General features: G+C 33.3%; 2 protein-coding genes across 7 annotated transcripts in view; one reads left to right on the top strand and one right to left on the bottom strand.

The window, feature by feature from the left end:
* The window catches only part of LOC126770291 (diacylglycerol lipase-beta), a 66,274-nt gene extending 56,796 nt beyond the window's left edge, over window positions 1-9,478 (top strand). For 3 of the 6 annotated variants that reach the window (XM_050489626.1, XM_050489627.1, XM_050489625.1), the window contains exons 6-15: window positions 266-581; window positions 1,097-1,220; window positions 2,110-2,233; window positions 2,605-2,730; window positions 2,942-3,034; window positions 3,542-3,696; window positions 3,805-3,957; window positions 5,249-5,361; window positions 5,642-5,662; window positions 5,844-9,478. In XM_050489626.1, coding sequence (XP_050345583.1) covers window positions 266-581; window positions 1,097-1,220; window positions 2,110-2,233; window positions 2,605-2,730; window positions 2,942-3,034; window positions 3,542-3,696; window positions 3,805-3,957; window positions 5,249-5,361; window positions 5,642-5,662; window positions 5,844-6,018 — 1,400 coding nt within the window. In that variant the 3' untranslated portion in view covers window positions 6,019-9,478. The remainder of the gene's footprint in view (window positions 1-265; window positions 582-1,096; window positions 1,221-2,109; window positions 2,234-2,604; window positions 2,731-2,941; window positions 3,035-3,541; window positions 3,697-3,804; window positions 3,958-5,248; window positions 5,362-5,641; window positions 5,663-5,843) is intronic. The other 3 variants (XM_050489628.1, XM_050489629.1, XM_050489630.1) reach the window with 3 other exon arrangements.
* Window positions 9,479-10,887: 1,409 nt separating this feature from the next.
* Window positions 10,888-21,519, bottom strand: LOC126770278 (spatacsin). The gene is made up of 14 exons (XM_050489576.1): window positions 20,992-21,519; window positions 20,399-20,813; window positions 18,051-19,924; window positions 17,690-17,860; window positions 17,400-17,591; window positions 16,918-17,200; window positions 15,910-16,842; window positions 15,212-15,369; window positions 14,151-14,312; window positions 13,507-14,043; window positions 13,211-13,408; window positions 12,601-13,118; window positions 11,787-11,933; window positions 10,888-11,169 (listed from the first exon to the last, which is right to left on the bottom strand). The coding sequence occupies exons 1-14, from the start codon at window positions 21,166-21,168 to the stop codon at window positions 11,097-11,099; spliced, it is 5,838 nt and encodes a 1,945-aa protein (XP_050345533.1). The 5' UTR covers window positions 21,169-21,519; the 3' UTR covers window positions 10,888-11,096.
* Window positions 21,520-22,632: the final 1,113 nt, after the last annotated feature.

The following is a 22,632-nucleotide window of genomic DNA, read 5'->3' as shown; positions in this document are numbered from 1 at the left end:
AATATTAGTGTATAAAAACACAAAATAAATAATGTAAATCAATGTAAAAATTTATATTAACACTGGTTTTTATAAATTATAATTTTCATATATTAGAAGAAAATTAACTGCTCATTAATATCATTAGACACTTATATATTCGATGTTTCCCTATGTTTCCTCTGTTTAATTGTAAATTAATTTACCCTACTTTAGGTTATATTAATTAAATATTTAATTACAGTTTTGTTACATCGGGTATTGATATGTCGTTACTATTTCGCAGCACTCCTCAGCGCTTTGTTCCGATCTACGGATCTGGTGCCCTCTGACGTTGTCGCTGGCTGCGTCCTCCTCCGAGTGCGTCAGAAACGTGAAACGAGAGAGATGCGTCGTATACAAATGTTAAACGACGAAGAACCAATTTACACGACTGACGTCAACAAAGTATTCTCCGAAACACCGCCCTGGATGAATTTAGATGATGCGTTACACTATTTGAGGTTATCGATTGCTGCTTACGGGTGGCCATACGTGTTGTACCGACATTGTCTCACCGGCTTCTGTAAATTGGCACGGCATTTGACCTGCTGTTGTTGTCGGTAAGCATCCTTTATATATTTCATTAAATTCCAACCAGTTTAAAATATATTTTTTCAATTTTATAAAAAAAAAGGATAGAACAGATGTTGTAGCTACAGATAAATATCCCATAGGATAGCGAGTATTGAGTACACAAGTGCCATCGTGTTGAAACTGGTATGTACCTCTGACACATACCAGTTTCAACACGATGGTTCCCATCACGCTGAGCATAATATGAATAATAATCACAAATTAAGGCGCATAAAAACTTAGAACTGCCGGCTCGGATTTGAATCCCCAATTATTGTGTTTTAGCAACTAAGCCAATACGGCTTAATTAGCATGTTAGAGTTAAATAACAAAGATTCAAATGTGTTTTCTTTAAAAAAGTGTAAGTATATTTGATTTTATTTAACAATGGCGAAGTCATTTTATTAACACTAATCTGATTTTAAACTGGCACAGACAAATAATGGAACAGTAATTTGCTCTTTTATGTTTGATCAGATATGATGTTATTAATCTTTTCTAGGCCAAAGAACTCCATAGTGACGGACGACAATTGCTGCCTCTGCCACTTTGCCGGAGTCAAATATATGTCCAAGCTCTCCGCGGATGATATCATCTTTGCCTCTTTCAACAATCGCGTCTTTGAAGTAAGTTTATTTCATTCATAACGTTATGATTGCACGGATTGCTATCACTTCGATGACATTCCTTTTGACAAAGACACCCGTTGAATGTTGTTTTTATAGTTTCAAATCAAAATTGCAAGCTAATTTATCAGGTAAATTAATACGTTTTGTATATCAAATCATGCGACTTTTTATACCAAAAAGATATAGTTGCCAATGCCACCTGCTGGTAAGAAGTCAATTTCGCCTATTGCCATTATTATCAATATGTCGTCAATGTATAATATATCATTGAATCTAGATTGATATGACGTTAAGCCTTCACCGTGCAATCTCAAGAGAGACTTCTTTCACTCTCATAATCCGATGGATAGGCAATCCGACACGACCGGAACGAGTTCAGGGTAGGACTAGGACCAATAGTTTAACGTGTTTTCCGACGCATGGGAGTATACACACTAAATTTATATTGGCCGGACCTGGGATTCGAACCCAGGACCTCGTGATTTGCGACCTTCTAGCCAGTAGACAAACGAGGCACTCTATTGCTGTATATTCATGTACTCATGTATATACCATGAGTTTTATATACATAATTACATAAATATACATCAATCATGATTAATATTGATACTGATTACCGATTATGATATCATATAAAGTGATATTAAGACTAGAATTCATATTCAAATATCTAACGAACATATACTTCGTAAGCATTTACTGACGTTCGGATTTACTTAGGGTATAACTTGTTCTATCTAGTACGAGTGAATCCACTCAGCCCTTAATGGCGACCTTTTGTTCCATGAATTCTCGGACCGTAACTCAATTTGAGAATCCATTCAACGATCGTTCCGGCTAAGTAACGAAGTTTGTAACATAAAGTTTTGCCGTTTTATTTTTCCAGTTGCCATTCTGTGTGATATCGGACCACGATAGAGAGAGTATAGTGGTGGCAGTGCGGGGATCCATATCTTTGAGAGACATCTTTACGGATTTTACGGCCGGATCTGAAAAGTTTGAGGCTGACGGTACTTATTTTGTTTGATTGTTAAATGAAAGAAAATGAAGGAACATATTAATTTTATCAATTTTACAATTAGTAATAACTACTACTACCTTTGTACTTGTTGTTACATAATTTAAATCAAGAATTAAAAATTAAAGATGAAATATCACAGACGTTTTCAATCACGGTTAGTAAAGATAAATAAACCTTTTTGATAAGTAATAATTCCTAATATTGTAATAGTTATACCATATTTTATTTTTAATGTTTACTCAAAAGTTTATAAAAGTTATATTTTTTTATATATATTTTCGATCTTCGACGAGAGTCGTGTCATCATTAGGACTCTAAGTTATTTTTTTAAATAAATTCAACATTTTTTAACAAAATCAGGATTGCCAGAAGATACGGCAGCACACAAGGGAATGTCTATGGGAGCAGCTAAAATGCTAAGACGCCTCCTCCCTGTTCTCGACAGAGCGTTCGCACAGTTCCCGCATTATGATTTAGTTTTAACAGGTAACATTTACATTATTGATTTGAAAAATATATTTAAATTTATTTCTATTTTTGGTTGCTTCTAATAAAACAACAGCTACTAAACAAAACTGACTAGCCCTTAACCGGTTAAACATCCATTATTGTCATATTAAAAGACCATAAGATCTCTTACGTAGATATGTGTATAAAATAATAATTTTATAATAGACTGTATTTTCAACAATTTCAGGTCACAGCCTTGGTGCGGGAGTAGCAGTATTAGTCGCATTAAAATTAAGACCAAAATACCCACACCTCAAAGTGTTTGCATTTTCAACACCAGGTAATTTTGTTACAATCTAAATATTTCAAACATTAGCCGAGATGGCCCAGTGGTAAGAACGCGTGAATCTTAACCGATGATTGTGGGTTCAAACCCAGGCAAGCAGCACTGAATTTTCATGTGCTTAATTTGTGATTATAATTTATCTCGTGCTTTACGGTGAAGGAAAACATCGTGAGGAAACCTGCATGTGTCTAATTTCACTGAAATTCTGCCACATGTTTATTCTACCAACCCGCACTGGAGCAGCGTGGTGGAATAAGCTCCAAACCTTCTTCTCAAAAAAAGGGAGAGGAGGCCTTTATCTCAGCAGTGGGACAATCACAGGCTGTAACGGAATACGGAAAATATTTCACAACACTCTTTAATAAGAAAATATAATTTATTTTAATTAATTAAGAATTTTGACGTGGTTTGTATTAGAAAATGTTATTGTGAAATAAACATTCAACAGAACGTACAAAACTAATCTACTATTTGAATAAATGTAATTTACTTGGTTTTCAGCGGGATTAATAAGTCGTGAAGCGGCAAGATTTACAGAGAGTTTCGTTATGACGATCGGAGTAGGAGATGATTTAGTGATGAGGCTCAGTGTTCACAGCATAGAAAACCTGAGAACAAAAGTAATACAGACGATACACGCTACTAAACTGCCAAAGGTAAAATCGCTTTATACTTGTGAAATGTTTTAAATTAGATTTTTTCAATTATTCATTAAATTTTAATTCCCAACGATCGCCTTATAATTAAATATATTAATACCCCAGTACCGAATAATGCTGAACGGGTTCGGCTACGCGCTGTTCGGCGTGCCGGCGCGCGATCTGGAGTCCACGTGGCGCCGGCCCGAGGACCTGGAGGCGAACAACTCTGACGACTCCGACGCGCTGCTCGTACAGGGCGTGTCCACCGTGAGTGCTGTCAGTTGAGATTTTACCAATTTACGAGTGTGCCGTGAGCGTCTGCTTGGGACTCACCGCATTGTTGGATTCATGACCCACATCTGTACCAAGAGCTGTGTTCGCCTTGTTCTTAAGTGATCGAGCATATATTCTCAGAAATGGAGCTTTATAAAAACTAATACTATTCAAACTACATATTCAATTAATTATTATTATAAATAAATAAAAAATTACCTACATGAGCTTCTAGTTTTTACTCAAAGTTTAGAAGTAAAAATAAGATAACTTTTATAACACTTTTATACACCTCTGTTTTGAGACCATCATATCATACACCTTACATCAAACAAGCTTGCTAAATTTTTATCATTTGTTTCAAGCAAAACTATAAACATATTTCATTTTACAAGAAACGGTACAAATATTTAAATAAAAACAACTTATTGTTAAAATACAATTTATATTTCATTTAAATACATACTTATCAACAATAAACAAAATTTAAATTTTCGATTAACAGCATTTCAAAGCTTAGGTTTAGGTACTCAAATTATTTGAAGCAGTTTTTAATAAAATGGAATATGTATCTATTTCATACACGTAACATTATTTTATTTAATTAATCTTGTGCTAATAATATCGCGGCTTATTTCACCGCATTGGAGCAGCGTGGATTTGGAGCTTATTCCACAATAAGCTCCAAATCTTCTCAATGAGAGAGGAGGCCTTAGCCAGGCTGTGGGACATTCACAGTCTGTTATTTTACTTACTTTTCACTCAACTCTCAACAAAACTGTTGTATGTAACACAATACATATGAAAATGATGAATTGTTTTAAACAATAACTTTTATATTTAAAACTATAATACTTTATTTGACATTAATTATTTATTTGATAATGATATAATTTAATTATAATAAAATAACGTCAATAATTTGTATAATGGGAGGGAGTGACGACAATATTAAAGTAACGAAATAGAAACGATTCTTTGTAGACAATATTCAACTTCGATTAACCCGTAATAAATTAATACAATAAAATGATGGTAATTTGTTTATGTGTTGTATCTGTTATTTTATTGCTTTTTTATTAACTATGCCTAATAACACAATGCTTTTTGGCTTTGCTTTTTTATAAAACGAATATAAATAAATTTGTATTTTAAAATTTACAAGGAATTTAATTAATTTACAAAAAAAGAGTTTTATTTTTTTATTTCAAAAGAAACACCAAACTGCAAACGAAAAATTTATAGTTACCACTTTGGTTTTTACCCCTCCATGCCCCCCTCGAAATGTTTCCAGGAGGCAGCGCTAGTTTCGAGGAACGTGTTCGCGCGTCGGTTTTCCTCTGCGCGGCTTTTCACTCCCGGCAGGATCCTACACATCGCACGTCGAAAGCGCATGGGAATTGAAAAGTTAGTTTCTTTCAAATCTTTCTAAAGAGACTTATAATATTTGTTATTGTATTGGAAAATGTTCTTTATACAAGATTGTATGTTAATGTGTATGTATGTATGAGCCGCTCACACATGTCAAATCTTGTAACTGAATCTTATCCGATTTCCATCCAGCCGACCGAGGTGAAATTTTGCAAAAACAGTTGCTTCTAATGACAATACAGTATATACGTTTCATTTGTTTTGCTTTCAATTATTTTATTAATAATATTTTCATTCATCACATGTCTGAAAATAGCAATGAAGCCGATGAAGAAGGGTAATTAAAAACATATTAAATCATATTTATATTGACAAGAAAAATAATTGGCTTGAAATAATAAATGCATGAGGTTCCAGTGTTAACTTAACGATAAAATAACTACATAAATGAAGTTTATTCATGAAAATTTGAAAATATTTCAACGACCTTCAAGTAACATATCTATTCATATTTATAGGAAAGTGCGCACGCAAGAACCGACGTATGAGATGAGATGGGCGTGTCCTGAGGACTTTATGGAATTACAAGTAATGCCTAGGATGCTCTTAGATCACCTGCCAGAGAACGTACATCGCACCATACAAACAATAATTGAGGAAAAACATTCGTATCGCGTCACTCAGGTCGTCTAGACCTGCAACTATGCTGGAATTTTGACTGCTTTGAATAGAAGCGAAACTGTAAGATATATTCTGTAAGAATCAAATATGAAAAGGATCCTTGAATTCGATGGCGAAATGTGTTATAATCAAACTTCGTTTACGAATATAAATTTATAAAAACAAATACGATATATAAAAAAACATAAACAATACATATCAATATAAATAAATCAGATATTTCATTCTATATTCGAATTTGACTACTTTTAGAGCTTCAAGTTCTTACAGAATAGCTTTACAGGTGACATAAAGTTATTTATGTGCTTAAAAGACTTAGTGTCCAAAATGTTCTATGGGTTTCATCAAGGATAAAAGTGATATAGACTATATAGTATCGATTGTGCAATTGTGTTTGTTTTTTTGACAGTCTCATTCAAATAGATAAATCGTTAAAACGTTCAGAAAAATATTATACTGAATACAGTTCAAATGGTATCACGTAACGCTATTCCTAAGTTATTCTGTTGTGCAATTAATGTTACTTAGTACATTTTTTTACTGAACTAGTGTTCTTAACACTTCATCTTCGCATCGTTTGTGTACTCGTTCATTGCTTTAAATTCAACTGCCGCACACACTTGCCATCTCATTAAAAACGGCCTTACTTTTAAACGTTTTTAGTTAAACAATGATTTACCTTTTTCTATAATAATTGATTTGACAATTGAAGGAAGAAGACATAACATCGTTTAATTATTCACCTCTAAACAACATTTATAAATCCGATAAATTCCAATTTGTATATCTTTTTATCTATGATCAAATAATTGTAAATTGTGTGTTTTAGTATTAAGGTAGTTAACTATCTTCAATTTATAATTCCTGACTTTGAATAATATGATATAAATAAAATTTAATGTCACGTTCTCTTAGCTAAAACATTAGATGAGAAATGTATATAACATGTAGAAACAGTCATTTATATATTTATTTACTATGATTTTTCCCCCATAATACTAAATAGAACTAAGATGACATGAGTTAGCTAAATACGAAATATTAATCCAACAAAATGTTATTTTTTTTACATAATTCTGTAAATATAATCTTAAGTAAATAGTGAACATATACATAGTTTTTAAGTTATAAAAACTGAGAATGGCATTCGTAGGAGGTGTAATGTGAGAAGACTGTGATGACGTTAGTTTGAAAAGATAAAATATATAAGAATATATTATATTTTGGAGTAAAAAATTAGTATTGATTCAACAGGCTTACGATTTTGCATATAATTGTATATAGGCTTTTTATATATAAGGGTACGGTCAAACGTTAAAAACGTTCTGACATATTTAAGTGTTGGATTTTTCGATATTATATTCATTTCATAAAAACAAAATCGTTGGTTGCTTTAAGTGGAGTTGAAAACTCAAAGTTGATTTGCTCAATTGAGAAAAGCAATTTATTTTCAAAAACATTTTGAATTCGCGTATTATTATTGTGTGCGTAATGTTAAGACTCGCGAAGCTACCATACCACTTAGTACAATAACTAGATGAAGTAGGATACTGTGTTACCGGTGTCAATTACGTAGAAAATACAAAATACTTTTATTTTACTCTCTGTTAGTATGTAACTACAAAGTATTTGGAGATATTTCTTGCATATTGTTTTCATAATAGTGTATAAATGAACTGTTAATATTAGTTTAATAATTGCACCTATTAGGCATTTTATCTAGGGTATAAAATATTTTTATTCTAATTTTGAACACAGCTAATGTAAATATATTAAGTAGCCCACATTTAAAAAGCTTGCCAACATTGGATCCAATTTATACTACACCAATTATTATCTACTTAATATTATAAACTTCGGGAACAAATTGAGCGAACTTGATAAATAATTAAACAATATATATCTCGACTCTAGCATAAACGTGAACGTACGTTACAGCATTTACCTCGTATATAATATAGAGTAAACTATATACATTCCAATTTCCGTAAAGATAACTCAGTCCTATTTTCTTATATCTGTCCGGCTACACGCGACGATTCCCAATATACATAGTAGCTTTAGTAAGCCTTCAGAAACTTTAAGTTATTTTAATCATTTTGACCTAGAACTGATGATACAATTGATGTACTCTAGTCATATTTCGGCCACAATGTCTATTCTCAAGTTCACGATTCAACGATTCAATTATTATAGTGAACAAGTGTGAGTAAGCCTTGATACACTTTCTACGGGATGAGACGGCAAATCCAACACAAACGGAAAGAGTTCAGTCCAACTTTCAGACTCCGGGCTGTTAATAAGATTTTTTAAGCAGAATATCCCAATAAATTTTTATCGGCCTGACCTTTTTATTGTTTTAAACCAACGAGACAGTCAAGATTCAACTAATTGGTATCTACTTGGATCCAAGACGATCCAAATATTCGACTCTCCCAGTAAATCCCTATCCAATAAAACAATTATTGGTTTTTAATAATATAACAATATTATGAAAAATATTCTTTTTTGAGAATTTATTTCATGGGCTCTCGAGTCCTAGAATAATATTACCCAAGATCTGTCTAAATTAAAGTCACCTGCAAACCAATTCTACTAACAAATTGTCACTTTATCGCAATCGAATCGAAGCGTAATCGTTGCCGTGTAACCGTTTTCCTAATATTGAATTCAAATATCGACTATTGGCATAAATTATGGTTTTAACATAACGGTTCACATTTTAACATCATATCGGTCCTGTTCCGATCCGAATAAATACAGAATAGTCTAAGTTGGATCGGTATTGAGTCGGGAACGTATCATAATAGATTTGTCCGTATGTTTATAATTTTATTATATACAATAATTTCAAAATAATAGTCGTGTAGCTGGACGGTAAGTTACTTTGCTTGGACAACCTTATGTAGTGCCTTAGTGGTTGCAGATTAAAGAATGTTACTTAGTATTTCTTAATTTATTTTAAATTTATCTTAACAATATGACAGATTGTTCACTTAAAAATTGTTACTTATTTTTTTTTTACAAACAAAGTATAAAATACTCAGATGAAATTTGTATATTTTTTTTACTGAAATGTTGCATCATTTAATTTATTGTATTTATTTAAATCATTGTATACGTATTTTTATAATGCAGTATAATTTATACTGGAAATAATATTTAAAATAAAACTATTTATTAATTCATCAATGACAATATTTTATCACTGGACTGGTGCGAATCTCATATTTTCTTTATATTGTTAAATGTAACATTTGAAATTTTATATATAGAAGGATTTCTCTATGAAACTGTTTATAATATTACTATAAAATTGTGTTACTTAACTTTGTATGTTCGAGTATTAGAAGGACTGAGGTTCTTTCCACTTGTACCCTAAATTAGGGCTTTATATTCTGTCTCTTTATGATGATGTAGCCAATATTTTGTGTTGGGTTTATCTTATTTATAATACAATATATTTTAAGTATTTGTTGTTTTAATTTATTATTTTTTAAACTAGAACAAAATAACAACCTGTTTTCTTAAGAACTATTCATATAAAAATTAAATATATGTGTAATTAAATCTATACATATAATAAAATTGTAAGAGGCCGTACATCTGTACATTATAGATATTGGAAAAAAAAACTAATACAGGAAGTCTTTATAATATTATAAAGAGGTAAAATTTGATTTTTTTTGTATATTTGTTCGTAATGGATAAACTAAAAAACTACTAAACTGATTTTAATACTTTTTTTCACCGACAGAAAGCTAATTATCAGTAAGTAACATAAGCTTTTTTTAAAAAAAAAAAGATCCTACTAAAATTGCGACAATGTAAAGGTATCATTTTTTTTCTTTAAAAGTAACTATGGATGAGGCCAAAAATATATTATACTCAGTATTACCCACTAAAGAGTCCGCGAGGCTATACATCAAAATATTATAGTTAAATCACAATAACTGTTTTTGTTTCAATGTGTCAAATTACGCAATAAAGACACGGGAAGAATCAAAAGATTATGAAACTCGTATCCATGATATTTATCCTAATGGAATTATATAGCTTTATAATAAATGTTGATTATCTACATGTAAATTCCTTATTAAATTATACGAATCGGACCTTTCGTTTATCTTTCGGTGTGAGCAAACCACAGATATAGGGAGTAGTATTACGCTTAGTTTATTTATTAGTATATATTCAGTATTTTTGTGTTCCGATTTGAAGAGCGAATGAGCCTGCGTAACTACAGGCCCAAGAGACATAACAATTTAGTTCCCTAGATTGGTGGTGTATTGACGATGGATGGGAAGGATGGCTTATATTTTTTTTATAGTGCAAATCTCTATGAGTTGTGGTGAGCTATTGTAATAAAAAAAATAAAGGGCAACCCTTTTCAAGAAATCTGTCTCATAATGTGGACGATGGACGATGAGCCACCACTCACATATAGAAGCCATAAACAGAACCTTATGAGATATATGAAAAAGGTTAGCATTAAGGTACTTTGAAAAAGGATTTTTGAAACCGCCTAACGTAGTGATTAAGAGCACGAAAATTTGAATGAAAATCATTCATTTTTGGAGAAAGTATAAGAGTATTGAGCAATTCTGAATAACTCGAAAAATGAAAATAACGCGAGGGAAGCCGCGGGTGAAGCTAGTAATAAATATTAAAAAGAAAATCGCCTATTTAAATCTTAATTTTTTTCAAGTTGTTTTTATTATTTTTTTATTTGTAGGCAAAAATGACTATGTAGCGTTTTATAGTTTTTCTGTAAGATATTGAACGTTAAATTAACAGAATTTCATATGCTCGATACGGTTTTTGTTTATAATGCAATGATTAGGTGAAATAAAAGAACATTTAGGAATAACATAGATTTAATTTCAAACTACAAAAATAATTTTTTTGAGTCAATTTAGAATATCACAGCGATACATACACTTAACAATTATAAAAATTTAATAGTTTCATATAAAATTATTATACTATCAAAATAAACATATTATCACGGTACACAATTCGCTTTGGATAATAAACTAGATGCGAAAATTACATTGAGATCTAATACATTAACGGATTTTAATCCTATATCATCTAATTAGGGTGCGAAGTTCCGTAACAGCTGCCTGCGATGTCGGAGTCTTCTTCTTTTCTGATTTATATCTATAACATTGGGAATTATTTAACCTATACAGATAAATAAACAGTGTCTATCCGTGTGTCAAAATAACTGCCTCTTCTTAAGTCAATATGGCTATTTGCGAGTTGTCAAAACCAAAACGGTTGTTTTGGTTATATATATATATATTTTTTTTTTTTTTTTTTTAATGCGAAGTCACGGATTTTATTTGGTAGTGTCTGTTTTTGCGCGCACATCCTATGCTATTGGCTTGTCTTGAGATTGTTCTAAATTTGAACTAGATATAATTATTCTTTAGATTAACAACTTTGGTTACGTTTCATAAGTGAACTTTTTTTAAGATTAATTCTCAATCAAGGTTAAATATCTTAACTGAAGATGGCAGGTTTAAATCAGTTTGTCAATGACTGATTTATTCGGAAAAAAATTACAATTTATTTCGTGATCAGCGATGAGACGACACAAGGAAACCTAGAGGCACTGATAGAAAATTCGAAAGCAGTAAATTATGGACCAAGTCTATTCACCATTTTATGTGTCGCAGAAGAACGCAGTAGCGGAACTTATGTACATGTTACTTACATAACTGCTGAGAAACATCTTATATAATTATACCGTACATAACTAGCTTATTACATACCTATTTAGGAAGTCATGCGCGATGTCCGGCCTATAGATAGCCATGTCTCGTATATAGACCTGGTCGTTAGTCAAAGCGCGTCGGTATGCCAACTCCCGCCATATGGAACCTCCACCGCTCGATAAAAGTACCAAGCCTTCCATGAAACTATACGTAAAATGTTTATGATTAAATGTCACTAAAAAACTTTATACCACTCTTATATATCTTGATATATACTCATTATATACTTGTGGTAGGGCTTTGTGCAAGCTCGTCTGGGTAGGTACGACCCACTCATCAGATATTCTACTGCAAAACAGCAGTACTTAATATTGTTGTGTTCCGGTTTGACATAAAATCTTAATTCCCAAGGTTGGTGGCGCATTGGCTATGTAAGCGATGGTTAACATTTCTTAGAATGCCAATGTCTAAGGGCGTTGGTGACCACTTACCATCAGGTGGCCCATACGCTCGTCCGCTTTCCTATTCTCTAAAAAAAAATATTTATGAAAACTTAACATGGTCGGTGGCGCATTGGCGATGTATTACAGGAATATTTCTTACGGCGCCAATGTCTATCGGCGGTTTTGACTACTCATATACCATCAGGATATATCCCTCTACCTACCTATTTAATATAAAAAATAAAATGGTGACGTTATGCAAGTTTGCTTGCGTCTTTCAAGCACTGCATTTGTGGGATTATAATGTTCTCCGTTTCAAAAATTCCTACACTATAACAGCATATTGTAGTCCTACAAAGTAAATTTACTGCGGCCTATAGCGAAGGTTATTCTTTATCATTATTATGACGTTTCGAAAACTCAAATACCTTAAATATTCACTGACGAGGTTGTACGTCTGCTCTGTACTTCTATTCAGAATGAGTCTTGTGGGCGATGCATTTAGCAAAGATATTTGAAGCGCGATCTGTTGCGCGAGGGTCGCCATTTCACCCGCAAATCCAGTACATCCACCTTGGAGATACAACTCACAAGCATCCGTGCAGTGATTCAGCGCAGTCTCGAGTAGAGATCTCGTTGAAACATTGTCGTGTATGAGATGCCAAACTGGTTGGGGAGTTTTCTTAGAAGTTTTCGTCGCATCTGATGCCATTTTCTCTAGGTCGTGTATCAGGTTTAAGGCCTGCTTTTTCTTAACGTTTGCGGCTTCGGCGTACATGTTAAAATGTAGCGCGACCATTATATACGTGTCCGTGTCGCCCGGACAGTGAGTTTTTAGGAAGTCGAGTAAGCCGTGTTTGAATTCAGCGATTTTGTCTTGCTGTTGACCCAACATGTAGTCGAACTGTCCAAGCAGGAACTCGAACTGATGGTTGTCACGCAAGGCCTTAAAGAAAAGGAACTAAATTGCTACTAAATTGTTCTCACAGTTGATATTCTAGTAGTAGCCACCGGCAGCGTGGCCAGCTGACACCCTACCTGCAGTATGTAGGCGCACTCGGTGTAGCGCGCCAGGCCGGTGAGCAGGCGCACCATGAGGCGCCACGAGCGCGCCGCCAGCAGGCGCGCCGACAGCGCCTGCGCCGACCGCAGCGACACGCCCACGCCCTCCGTGTCGCACGCGCAGGAGAAGCACTCGTGCGCGACCACCAGCAGCTCGATCGATATTATGTTCACCTTGGAAAACGGACGAAATATGAACGATAATCCTATGTGCTCGGCACAAGAGGGGCTTGTATACAGATTATCAAAAATCTCTCGAAATGTAAGGTTACCTGTTTCGTTGACAATTTGGCGCCCTTTGTGATCTTTCGTATGTTCGACTTGATTTCGTATCTAATGTGGAGGTTGCTCCTCGATATCACGTCGAATAAATTTCGTCTGCTGTCGCGGGACATTTTGTTCCCTGCGGTGTAAACGGTGGAGACCGAGTACACGGATTCGGTTTCGGCCGACATGAGTGTACCTTCTTCGGTTAAAATCGATTCGACCTCGTCACCCTCAACGTTTTGGTATTCCTCGTCTATGAGGGTTTCCACGTCGAGGCAACTATCGTCTAAAACATTTTCGGGTATTTTCGCCGCGTTTGTCGCATTGTATATTTTTTGGAAGGCTATCAAGTGATCAAGGATGAGTCTCCCGATGTGGCTGCAAGCATCCGGGCGCATATTCAAGAACATTTCGATATCAGAATCGAGAACGTAGCCCCAGAGAGTGTATTGAAAATGTTCTTTTTGTCGAAATGTTGAAGTTTTAACTAAATGTGGCGATATAATTGCTGCAACCATCTCTCGGCATAAATATTCCGCAATCTACAAACAGAAGTCAGTAAAGATTAATATCAAATAAAAATTTGTCCAATGTTCAACCTAATAACTCTACCGAAATATAACATTAAATTAAGATATACTAAGCATACTTGTTTGGATGGTATGTTGAAAGTTCGGAAGACGAGATTGGCCAGAGACATGCGGGCTCTGCCGCTCACCAAGTTAATGAAATCCAACGGACGGCTTTGGTATTTTAAGACCGACGAGTAGTCCCAGCCGATTTGGAGCGCAATGCGAAAGTAATTCGCAATCTGCAAAATAATTGTTATTATCATTGGAAAATACGTTTTAAAAACAATCAGCCAATAAAATAGAAAGAAGCATTACCCTGAATATTCCCAGTTTCAATTGATGGGTAATATATTTCAATATCACCAGTGATGAAATGATGATATTAATGAACGTATAATGCCATAATGGTGTCTTGTGATTCATTTACTGTTTATTTACCACGTAAAGAAATCATGATCATTATATAGGATTTGATTTAAATTTAGATTATTAATTTTTATTATTTTAGTCAAATTTTAAAATAGTCCCTCCCGATTCCCACCCGACGCAAAGCTGCCCATAATGCAGGCCGCATTTCCGCGTTGTATGGCAATGGACAACCTTTGTGCCAAGTGTGACCCGGAGCGATTGTTAAATCCCCTCTCTCTAAGGCAAATAGTACAATATATTACGTGCAATTAGCCTAAGAACCCAATAACTTATTGATACTATATTTCAAAAACATGTTTTAAAAAGCGCAGATTTTTATCACGTTGTCTTTACTTTACTCTATCGAATATAAGAGAATATAAACTATGAATGAAAAAAATATTTAAATAAACTAATATAAGTAAAAAGAAATGGCCAAATGTCTCATTTTGTTTTTGCGGATTACAGAAATTGTTGAATTTGAACCAATATAAGGTTGGTACGCGTAAATTCATCAGGTCTGTTGTTTTTTACTTGAACACGAAGAGATACTAAATACATTATACGACAGATTAAGAACGTAACACTCGGTTAATTCAGTTCTTCCTCAATTTTACATAAAAAGCGATCGATAATAGCTCAACATTGTCGACTCGGAACAGATTTATGTTTAATAAATGAAAGGATGTCAATAGTAGGAAACGATAAGAAAACAGATTAAATCATTTACCTGTTTAGCAACAGAGAGGCCACTTTTAACGGCAAGTGCATCTAAAGCAGACAGACGATCCGCTTCTTCCCGCACAGCCAAGTGTGGAACACCTTCCTCGTCCTGACGTTCTTGTATCACAACTAATTCTTCGAAACTTGTTTCTGAAGCTTCCGAAACTTGTGTCGAACCAGTATTATTTATAATATTTATAATAATAGTAATAATCGACACAAATATTTGTAACATAACAATGTTTGTTTATGATAAGGAGCAAGAGCATGATTTTTTTTTTTATATTTTTTTTATTTTATAGGTAGGCAGACGGTCAAATAGGCCACCTGATGTTAAGCGGTCACCACCGCCCATAGATATTGGCGATGTAAGAAGTATACAGTAACCAGTCCCTACATCACCAGCGCGCCACCAACTTTGGGAACGAAGATGTTTATGTCCTTATGCTTGTAGTTACACTGGCTCACTCAACCGGAACACAACAATACTAATTACTACTGTTGCTGTTTGTTGAATAGATTGTAGATCACAAGGATCAATTATCTACTCATATAGATTTTAAATAAAAACATTGTGACGTCACACTCGTGAACTACATACACCTCTTCGATACTAAGTGTACTTATACTTGGTTTAAGTATTATAAAAAAATATACGTAAAAACGACTTTTCATTTATGACAAAATAATGTAAATATTACTTACCAGTCAATTTATTTTGTAGTGTGGGAGAAGAAATGACCAATCGCAACTCCTGCGGTAATTCGTACGGCGAACACGTCCCCTCGGCTAATCTCAGACACGTGCGCATTATCTGAACAGGGCACGCCGGAATCCTATACATATATTCGTTTGAAACTTTAAAGAGCACCGATAGACGAAATGCTTCCACCAGAATTTTTAACTCTAACAGTTTATTAATTGTTTTTTGCCAACGATCGATATCATCCTGTTCTTCTAGTATTTCAACTCTCTCGATATTCATCACGTCAGATTCTACTTCGATCTCGTGTAAAGTCTGTGAGAAAGATTTCTCTTCGAACATCATATCCATTTTTTGGGACGCTGTCGGTTCTTTCTGATTGTTGAGAATATATTTCAAGGTACACTGGTAATCATTCAGAAATATTGTGGTATTAGGATCGGTCAGTGCGTACCAGTACCACATTTCGTGCTCGATCTGTTCTCTCTTTTCTCCATAAACATGGTTTTCTTCAAACCAGCCCATGATAACTCTGTAGGCATAGAACTTTTGATCTCGCTTTGTTATGTGAGCAGGAACACCGGAAAGGAAATCAACTGCCTTATGTAAGGTAACACCTGCATCCTTAAAAGCCTCGCTGCATCGAGCTACGAAGTATGTAATATCTTCATCATCTACCGACGCTTCTTCATTGAATATCATGATATTGCATTTTTTGTCCCATTCTGCTATCAAAATATCATCTACTGGCAACTCGGCTAGTTTCGCTATTTTTAATGCTACGTCATAATTTTTGTTGCGCGTGTACATCAGAACGCTCTCAATGAAATAGTCTTTCGTATCTTCTTGGAGCATTTTTGTTATGTTCATAACTGTAGACGTTGACATAGATATTTCAAATATTTCGTGTAGTATTGCAAAATTGGGCGTTGGAACTGAAAATAATAAAATGGAGTACATCCTATACAATCAATAACAATAACGGAAATAATGTTTAAACTTGAACTTACCAATAAAATCTTGCGCGAATCGCGTTTCAAATAAACATCTAAGAAATTCTTTTTGATGAAATGCCATATCGAAATTATGAATTAACGCTATTTTAATTAAAGATACTGCTAATCTTTGCAGTGATTCTTTCGACATTTCGTATGATAAGCCGTTTGCATCAACGCTATATCGTCGATGACAATATAGAAGAAAATTAGACAAATATTTTTTGGTCTCCGAGTCAAAAACGAGTAGACGGACACTCCGATATAGAAATGACGTGATAAATTGAAGGGGACTCTCCTGAAATAATTCAATTTAATGTAAAACTTAGTCATAGTATTTTATTTGCATTGTAAAATAACAATAGTACATAAAATACCAATATACTATAAATTAAATATAAAATTTTCTGTCACCGAAATATAATATTTCGAGGCATTACCAGAAATAATAATAACAGAAGACAAAATAGCAAATATTTTTTTATAACAATATTTACCGGCATAAATATAAGTATAGATTCATAAAGAGTTGTAACGTAGCCTTCTGCAAGACAGATTTCAGCAACTCTTTGAAAGAGTTGTGCCGGAACATTTTGAGCAATTTCGGCTTGTAAAGCTTCCCGACTCCGTGCATTTGGTTCTAGAGAGGAGAGTATCCAGTGTGCCCACAAAACGTCCACAGCGTTTGGCTAAAAGGAAACAAAAACATTAAACAAACGTATTAATAACTGTCCATAAAAGACGCGACGAACAAAATTCTGCAATACTATTATGTACTTAAAGGTACCTCATAGCAACTGGCAACGAGCACCAACAATGGCTCTCGATACACGTCAGCGGCTCGCAGCAAGGCGGCGGGCGGGTCCTCTGGCCCGTGGCAGGCCGCCACCACCTCCCATAACTCACGGCCCATGTACGCGCTGGACGGGAAATCGAACGACACACTTTGGGTTGGACTCTGTAATGTTTAGAATGTCGTAGACACACTTCTAACTAACGATACTTATGCCCCTTATCTCTTGTCAAATATAGGATATAGTCATTAATTAAAATAGAGAAGTTATTTACTTTAAAAAACTGCCGAAAACGAAGCTCGATAGAACGAAATAACTATCCAAAATTCACTTTTTATTACCACTTTAACTTACCGTGTCAACTGAATTAAGTCTCATAATTCTTCTTTGACCATTACTTGAGTTTGACTTCTGTTCTTTGTCATCTTCTGCTGTTCTATGCATCATTATATATTTTAAATGTTCTGAATAAGATTTCTTCTCAAACTCCTGAGATAGTTGCAGCATTTGTGAAAGCGGATATCTAAACACGTCTCCAAAAAGCAAGAAATTAAACCAAGAATTATTTTTGACGAATTGTTTCAACTGCATTTCTGGCAAAGGTAAATTATGTAGTATTGCAAATTTAATCATTGTTTGAGATTCATATAAAACAACAGACATGTCAAATTTTCCTTTTACCTCTTGAATATCTTTCAATCTGTACAGCGTGATCTCTTCTAAATAACAAAGAATAATTGCTGCCGTGTCATCGTTGTTTTGTATGAGTTTTATCATAAATTCGTTAATTACTTTGTTAGCTTCATTTTCGGGTAACCCTTTCTGGCTGATCAAATGACTTTTTATCATTTTAGTAGCGGATATATGAACTCTGCATCTTGTGGGATTACAGCCAATCATCGCAACGAATGATATCGCGCAAGCTGTCATAGCGGGATCGTTCCAATTCTGTAAAGCTAACGCATGAGCTTCACAGCAAGCACTCTTAATACTTTTCTCTTGTAGACGATTGTATGTCTGGTATTGTTGTGACACAAACGCCTGGCTTGCATTACAAGGTCGATACTGTTTCAAATAATATACGTGGTTTAATTTTGCATCATATCCATATCTTTTCATGAGTTTCTCGTTAGCGAAGTCGGGCATATCTATTGATTTCTGTGACAGTGTTTTGAGACCAGGGACATCCACCTCGTTCGATAAAAGACTTCCTAAGCTTCTTCGGTCGGTTTTATCGGGCATAAGATAACTTGGGTTCATATTTATTATTTGAAATTCGAATATTTTCGATACGTCTAAGCCTCGATATCCAGAAAGTAACTGATAAACGTTTACGTCTTTACATTCATACAAACTATTTTGACTTGAATGTTTCATATAAATATTATGTAAATGTGGTAATTTGCGTTTGTAGCCTTTATTTGGTAATTTAAAGTCTTTGAATTGTAAAAATTCCTCTTTGGTAAATATGTCAAATAGATTTGCATTATCTTCCAATAAAATCATCCCTAATACCAAATGTGGGTTAGAAGAAATATAATTATCAATATCATCTTTAGCTATTTGTTGGCAAGTTTTGTAAACCGGCACAACATGACTCTGCCTATCGGAGGTTTGTTCAATACTTTTAAACAACAACCACAGCTCAATACAATCTCTAGCATCCTGTTCTATCTCTGATAAATCAATATCTAATATGTGACCTTCAATGCAAATTGTTAGAACTTTGTACAATTTGTTTTTCACATAATACTTTGCTAATTCTAAATAAAATTCTTGTATACCCATTGTTGCACAAGATTCAGAAAAAATATCATCAATTAATTTTAGATTTTGAGTTCTAGATAATCTAGCAATAATTTGATACAAATCCTTGCGCTCCTTTTCTACAATAATTCCATATGAAGACAGAGTATCATAAATACACATTTTAGTGTATTCAAAACAATCACATACGGCTATCTTTTGAATCATTTCTTCAGAAATAGGCCACTTACGAAATATTTCGTCCAAAGTATCGAGCACTTCATTTTGAAAACCTCTAGTGTCGACATTTAAAAGCTTTTGCACGAAATTATCGTTGTTAAAGAAATTATATCGAGCATTCATATCACGCACAACTTCTGACATCTGAACATTTATCCATCGAACAAGAATCATGGATTTATTATGCTCAACCAAGTAATTCCACATTTGAACAGGAGATGACAAATCTAGTAGAGAAAATTCTAAAAAAAAAATGTATTTATTAAAAACTTCCTTCTTTGTGACCTGCCTCATCTTCATTCCGGATGTTTATAGAAAGGTTTAGAGAAATAATTTTACAAAATATTCATAAATTATGTAGCAAAACAATATTATAAATCAATGTTTTGATTATGTAATAACTGTATTTTTTTTACATAAGCATATGCCATTTATACATAGCTGTCTTTTTGATGTCACTCTAAGCCTAGTGTTTAATCTTTTAAACTTTATTGTAATATGTTTTACAAGAACGTTTGTAATTTTGTTAAATGCCCATAACGATAAATCATACTGAATTAGCCTATTATTATCTTTAGCCTAAATAAAAATTCTATCTGTTGGTATACTCATAGTTACTATAGACCAGTGAACTTTATTTCTGGTCACACAACACCAGTCAATACTTCCCAATGCTTTGTGGTTGCTACCTGCTAACTTATTTATAAACAACTTACCAAAAGTATCAAAGAATAGAGCAGTTCCTATTTTACATTTCCATTCCGGTGAGTATTTCTCTATCTTCTCAATTGTCAAAGCTTTGATTTCAGTCTCATTAACAAAAACCCTATCATTTCCAATACCGAAAACTTTATTCTGCTTAAATGTACCATCCACTTCAAATGATTTTTCTAAGTAACGGAGCAAGTTCCAGTGTCTTTTAAAGTCATCCCATTTACTGATATTATTACTGTTCATGTCTTTGGTAAGCTTTTGTAAATGTTCCACAATGAAATCTCTGTATTCAATTTGAGATGAAGACTTTGCAAGAGTCATTAAATGTTCCTCGGGATTGATGTTACACTTATTCAAAATATGTAGTACTTTAAATATTTGCTTTCTCATCAATAGTTGGACTGTCCATGCTTTAACCTGCAATTACAATTTATATAAAAACTTACTTAATCATTCTTACTTGGTTTTAAATAAACACTTATTATATATATTAAAATGAAAACCAATATAATGTTACTGTATTATAAATCAATACAACAAACACTGATATGCAACAATGTATTGTCAGATTAAATATTTATACATAAATATATACCTCTGCCATAAACCAATCCCTTGCTGTTGATTCACTCCAAGAGTTTTTGACCTTAAGATATTTAATAGCAAGATTGATATGAGTCCCCTTAGCTGCTGCTTCACGAACGACGTCTCTCGGAGACTTGTCCTCCCAGCAATTCCAAACAATCTTCTCATTTTGACTTAAGCCTTCCATATTTATCAATAAAAAAATTGTTAAGGTACCTTCTTTAAATAATTTTGAAAACTATTTTATCCAATATAATAGACATATTTTGTAACAATTAACTAAATAAAACAATAATTCAATGGTATATGAGGATAACTGTATTCAGTTTATTTATTATGATATAAACGACTTAATGGTTAACGTACAATCCTATGCCCTAAAGTTAGACGTACAAATTTTACTTAATTTTAAGCATTAAAATAAACCCTCTATTAGAAAAGATTAAAATTACACTGTATTTTGGCCTGATTTTTTTTGTAAACAGTTGCACTTTATTATAAATATGATGAGTCTAAATATTCTAAATAATAACAAATAAGTCACCCGTCTAACTGACAGCTTTGACAATTTCGGAGAGCATAGTTGCCACATCAAAAAATAGGTCCCTAATATTATCTGACGATTTCAAAGTGTAAAGGAACATTAATATTATTTCTTAGATGATATTAACACAAATACCTTTTTAGCAAAATAAAATTCAGCAATAATGAAATGATATAATAGTACTTATTTATTGTTTGTAGTATTCGTTTAAAATTTTTTTTGACAACTTTAAATTTTTTTGTAACGTTTTTTAGGTTTCTGTTAAAGCGCATACATTATTTTAGGAGAAAAAGATTAAGTATCTCTTACATAATTAATGCACAACTAACTTATGAATAATATGTTACCTTTGTGCCTATTGTTCTATATTTTAACTGGCTCCCTTACCCTTGAACATCGTATACCCGAAACACTAGATTACAAAATATTTTGTTTTGTACTAAGTATTTTTTATAATATCTGAATACCCAGACGGGCTTGCTGGTATGGTATGACAAGTTAAGTAATTATAATTTAAACTGAGATATGTTTCCGGACTCTTTTTGTAACAATAAATCAGCGGTAATCAACCTGCGGCGGCCGGGCTTTTGTGGTTGGTCTACTTGATGTTACTTTTAAACTATTCTAAATTTCAAAGGGTCTTATTTACCGTTTAATAAAACAGTTGTTTAATATAAGTTGTAATAATTCCGAAACCTTAGAAATCATTACCTAAATACTTTGTTTACTCGCGACACCATGACTTACACGTGATTGTGGCCCATGTAAAGAAAAGGTTGAGTATCGCTGCATGGTACAACTTACCTATTAGTAGGTATGAAAGGTATCCATATCCAGTACAAGATGTATTCGTAAGAAATCTATGTTTATTTGATTATAGCTAATATAGTAGGTAACAATAATGATTTTTTAGAATATTAAATAAAAATAAGCTTGCGCCAATTCAAAACTGTTATATTATTTATATGTATTTATGTTACTAGTTATGTAAAATATTGTCAATGCCAATAAATAGATAATCATGTTGCGTATTTATGAAACTAATTGATTTTCACTGAAATATTTCTGAGCAGTGATATTTTAGCGTGTAGCTGGGGTTTAATGAAG

Source organism: Nymphalis io, chromosome 8, assembly GCF_905147045.1.
Source record: "Nymphalis io chromosome 8, ilAglIoxx1.1, whole genome shotgun sequence".
NCBI lineage: Eukaryota > Metazoa > Arthropoda > Insecta > Lepidoptera > Nymphalidae > Nymphalis > Nymphalis io.
The sequence above is the reverse complement of the archived record's forward strand: the minus strand, read 5'-3'. Positions and strand labels throughout refer to the sequence as shown.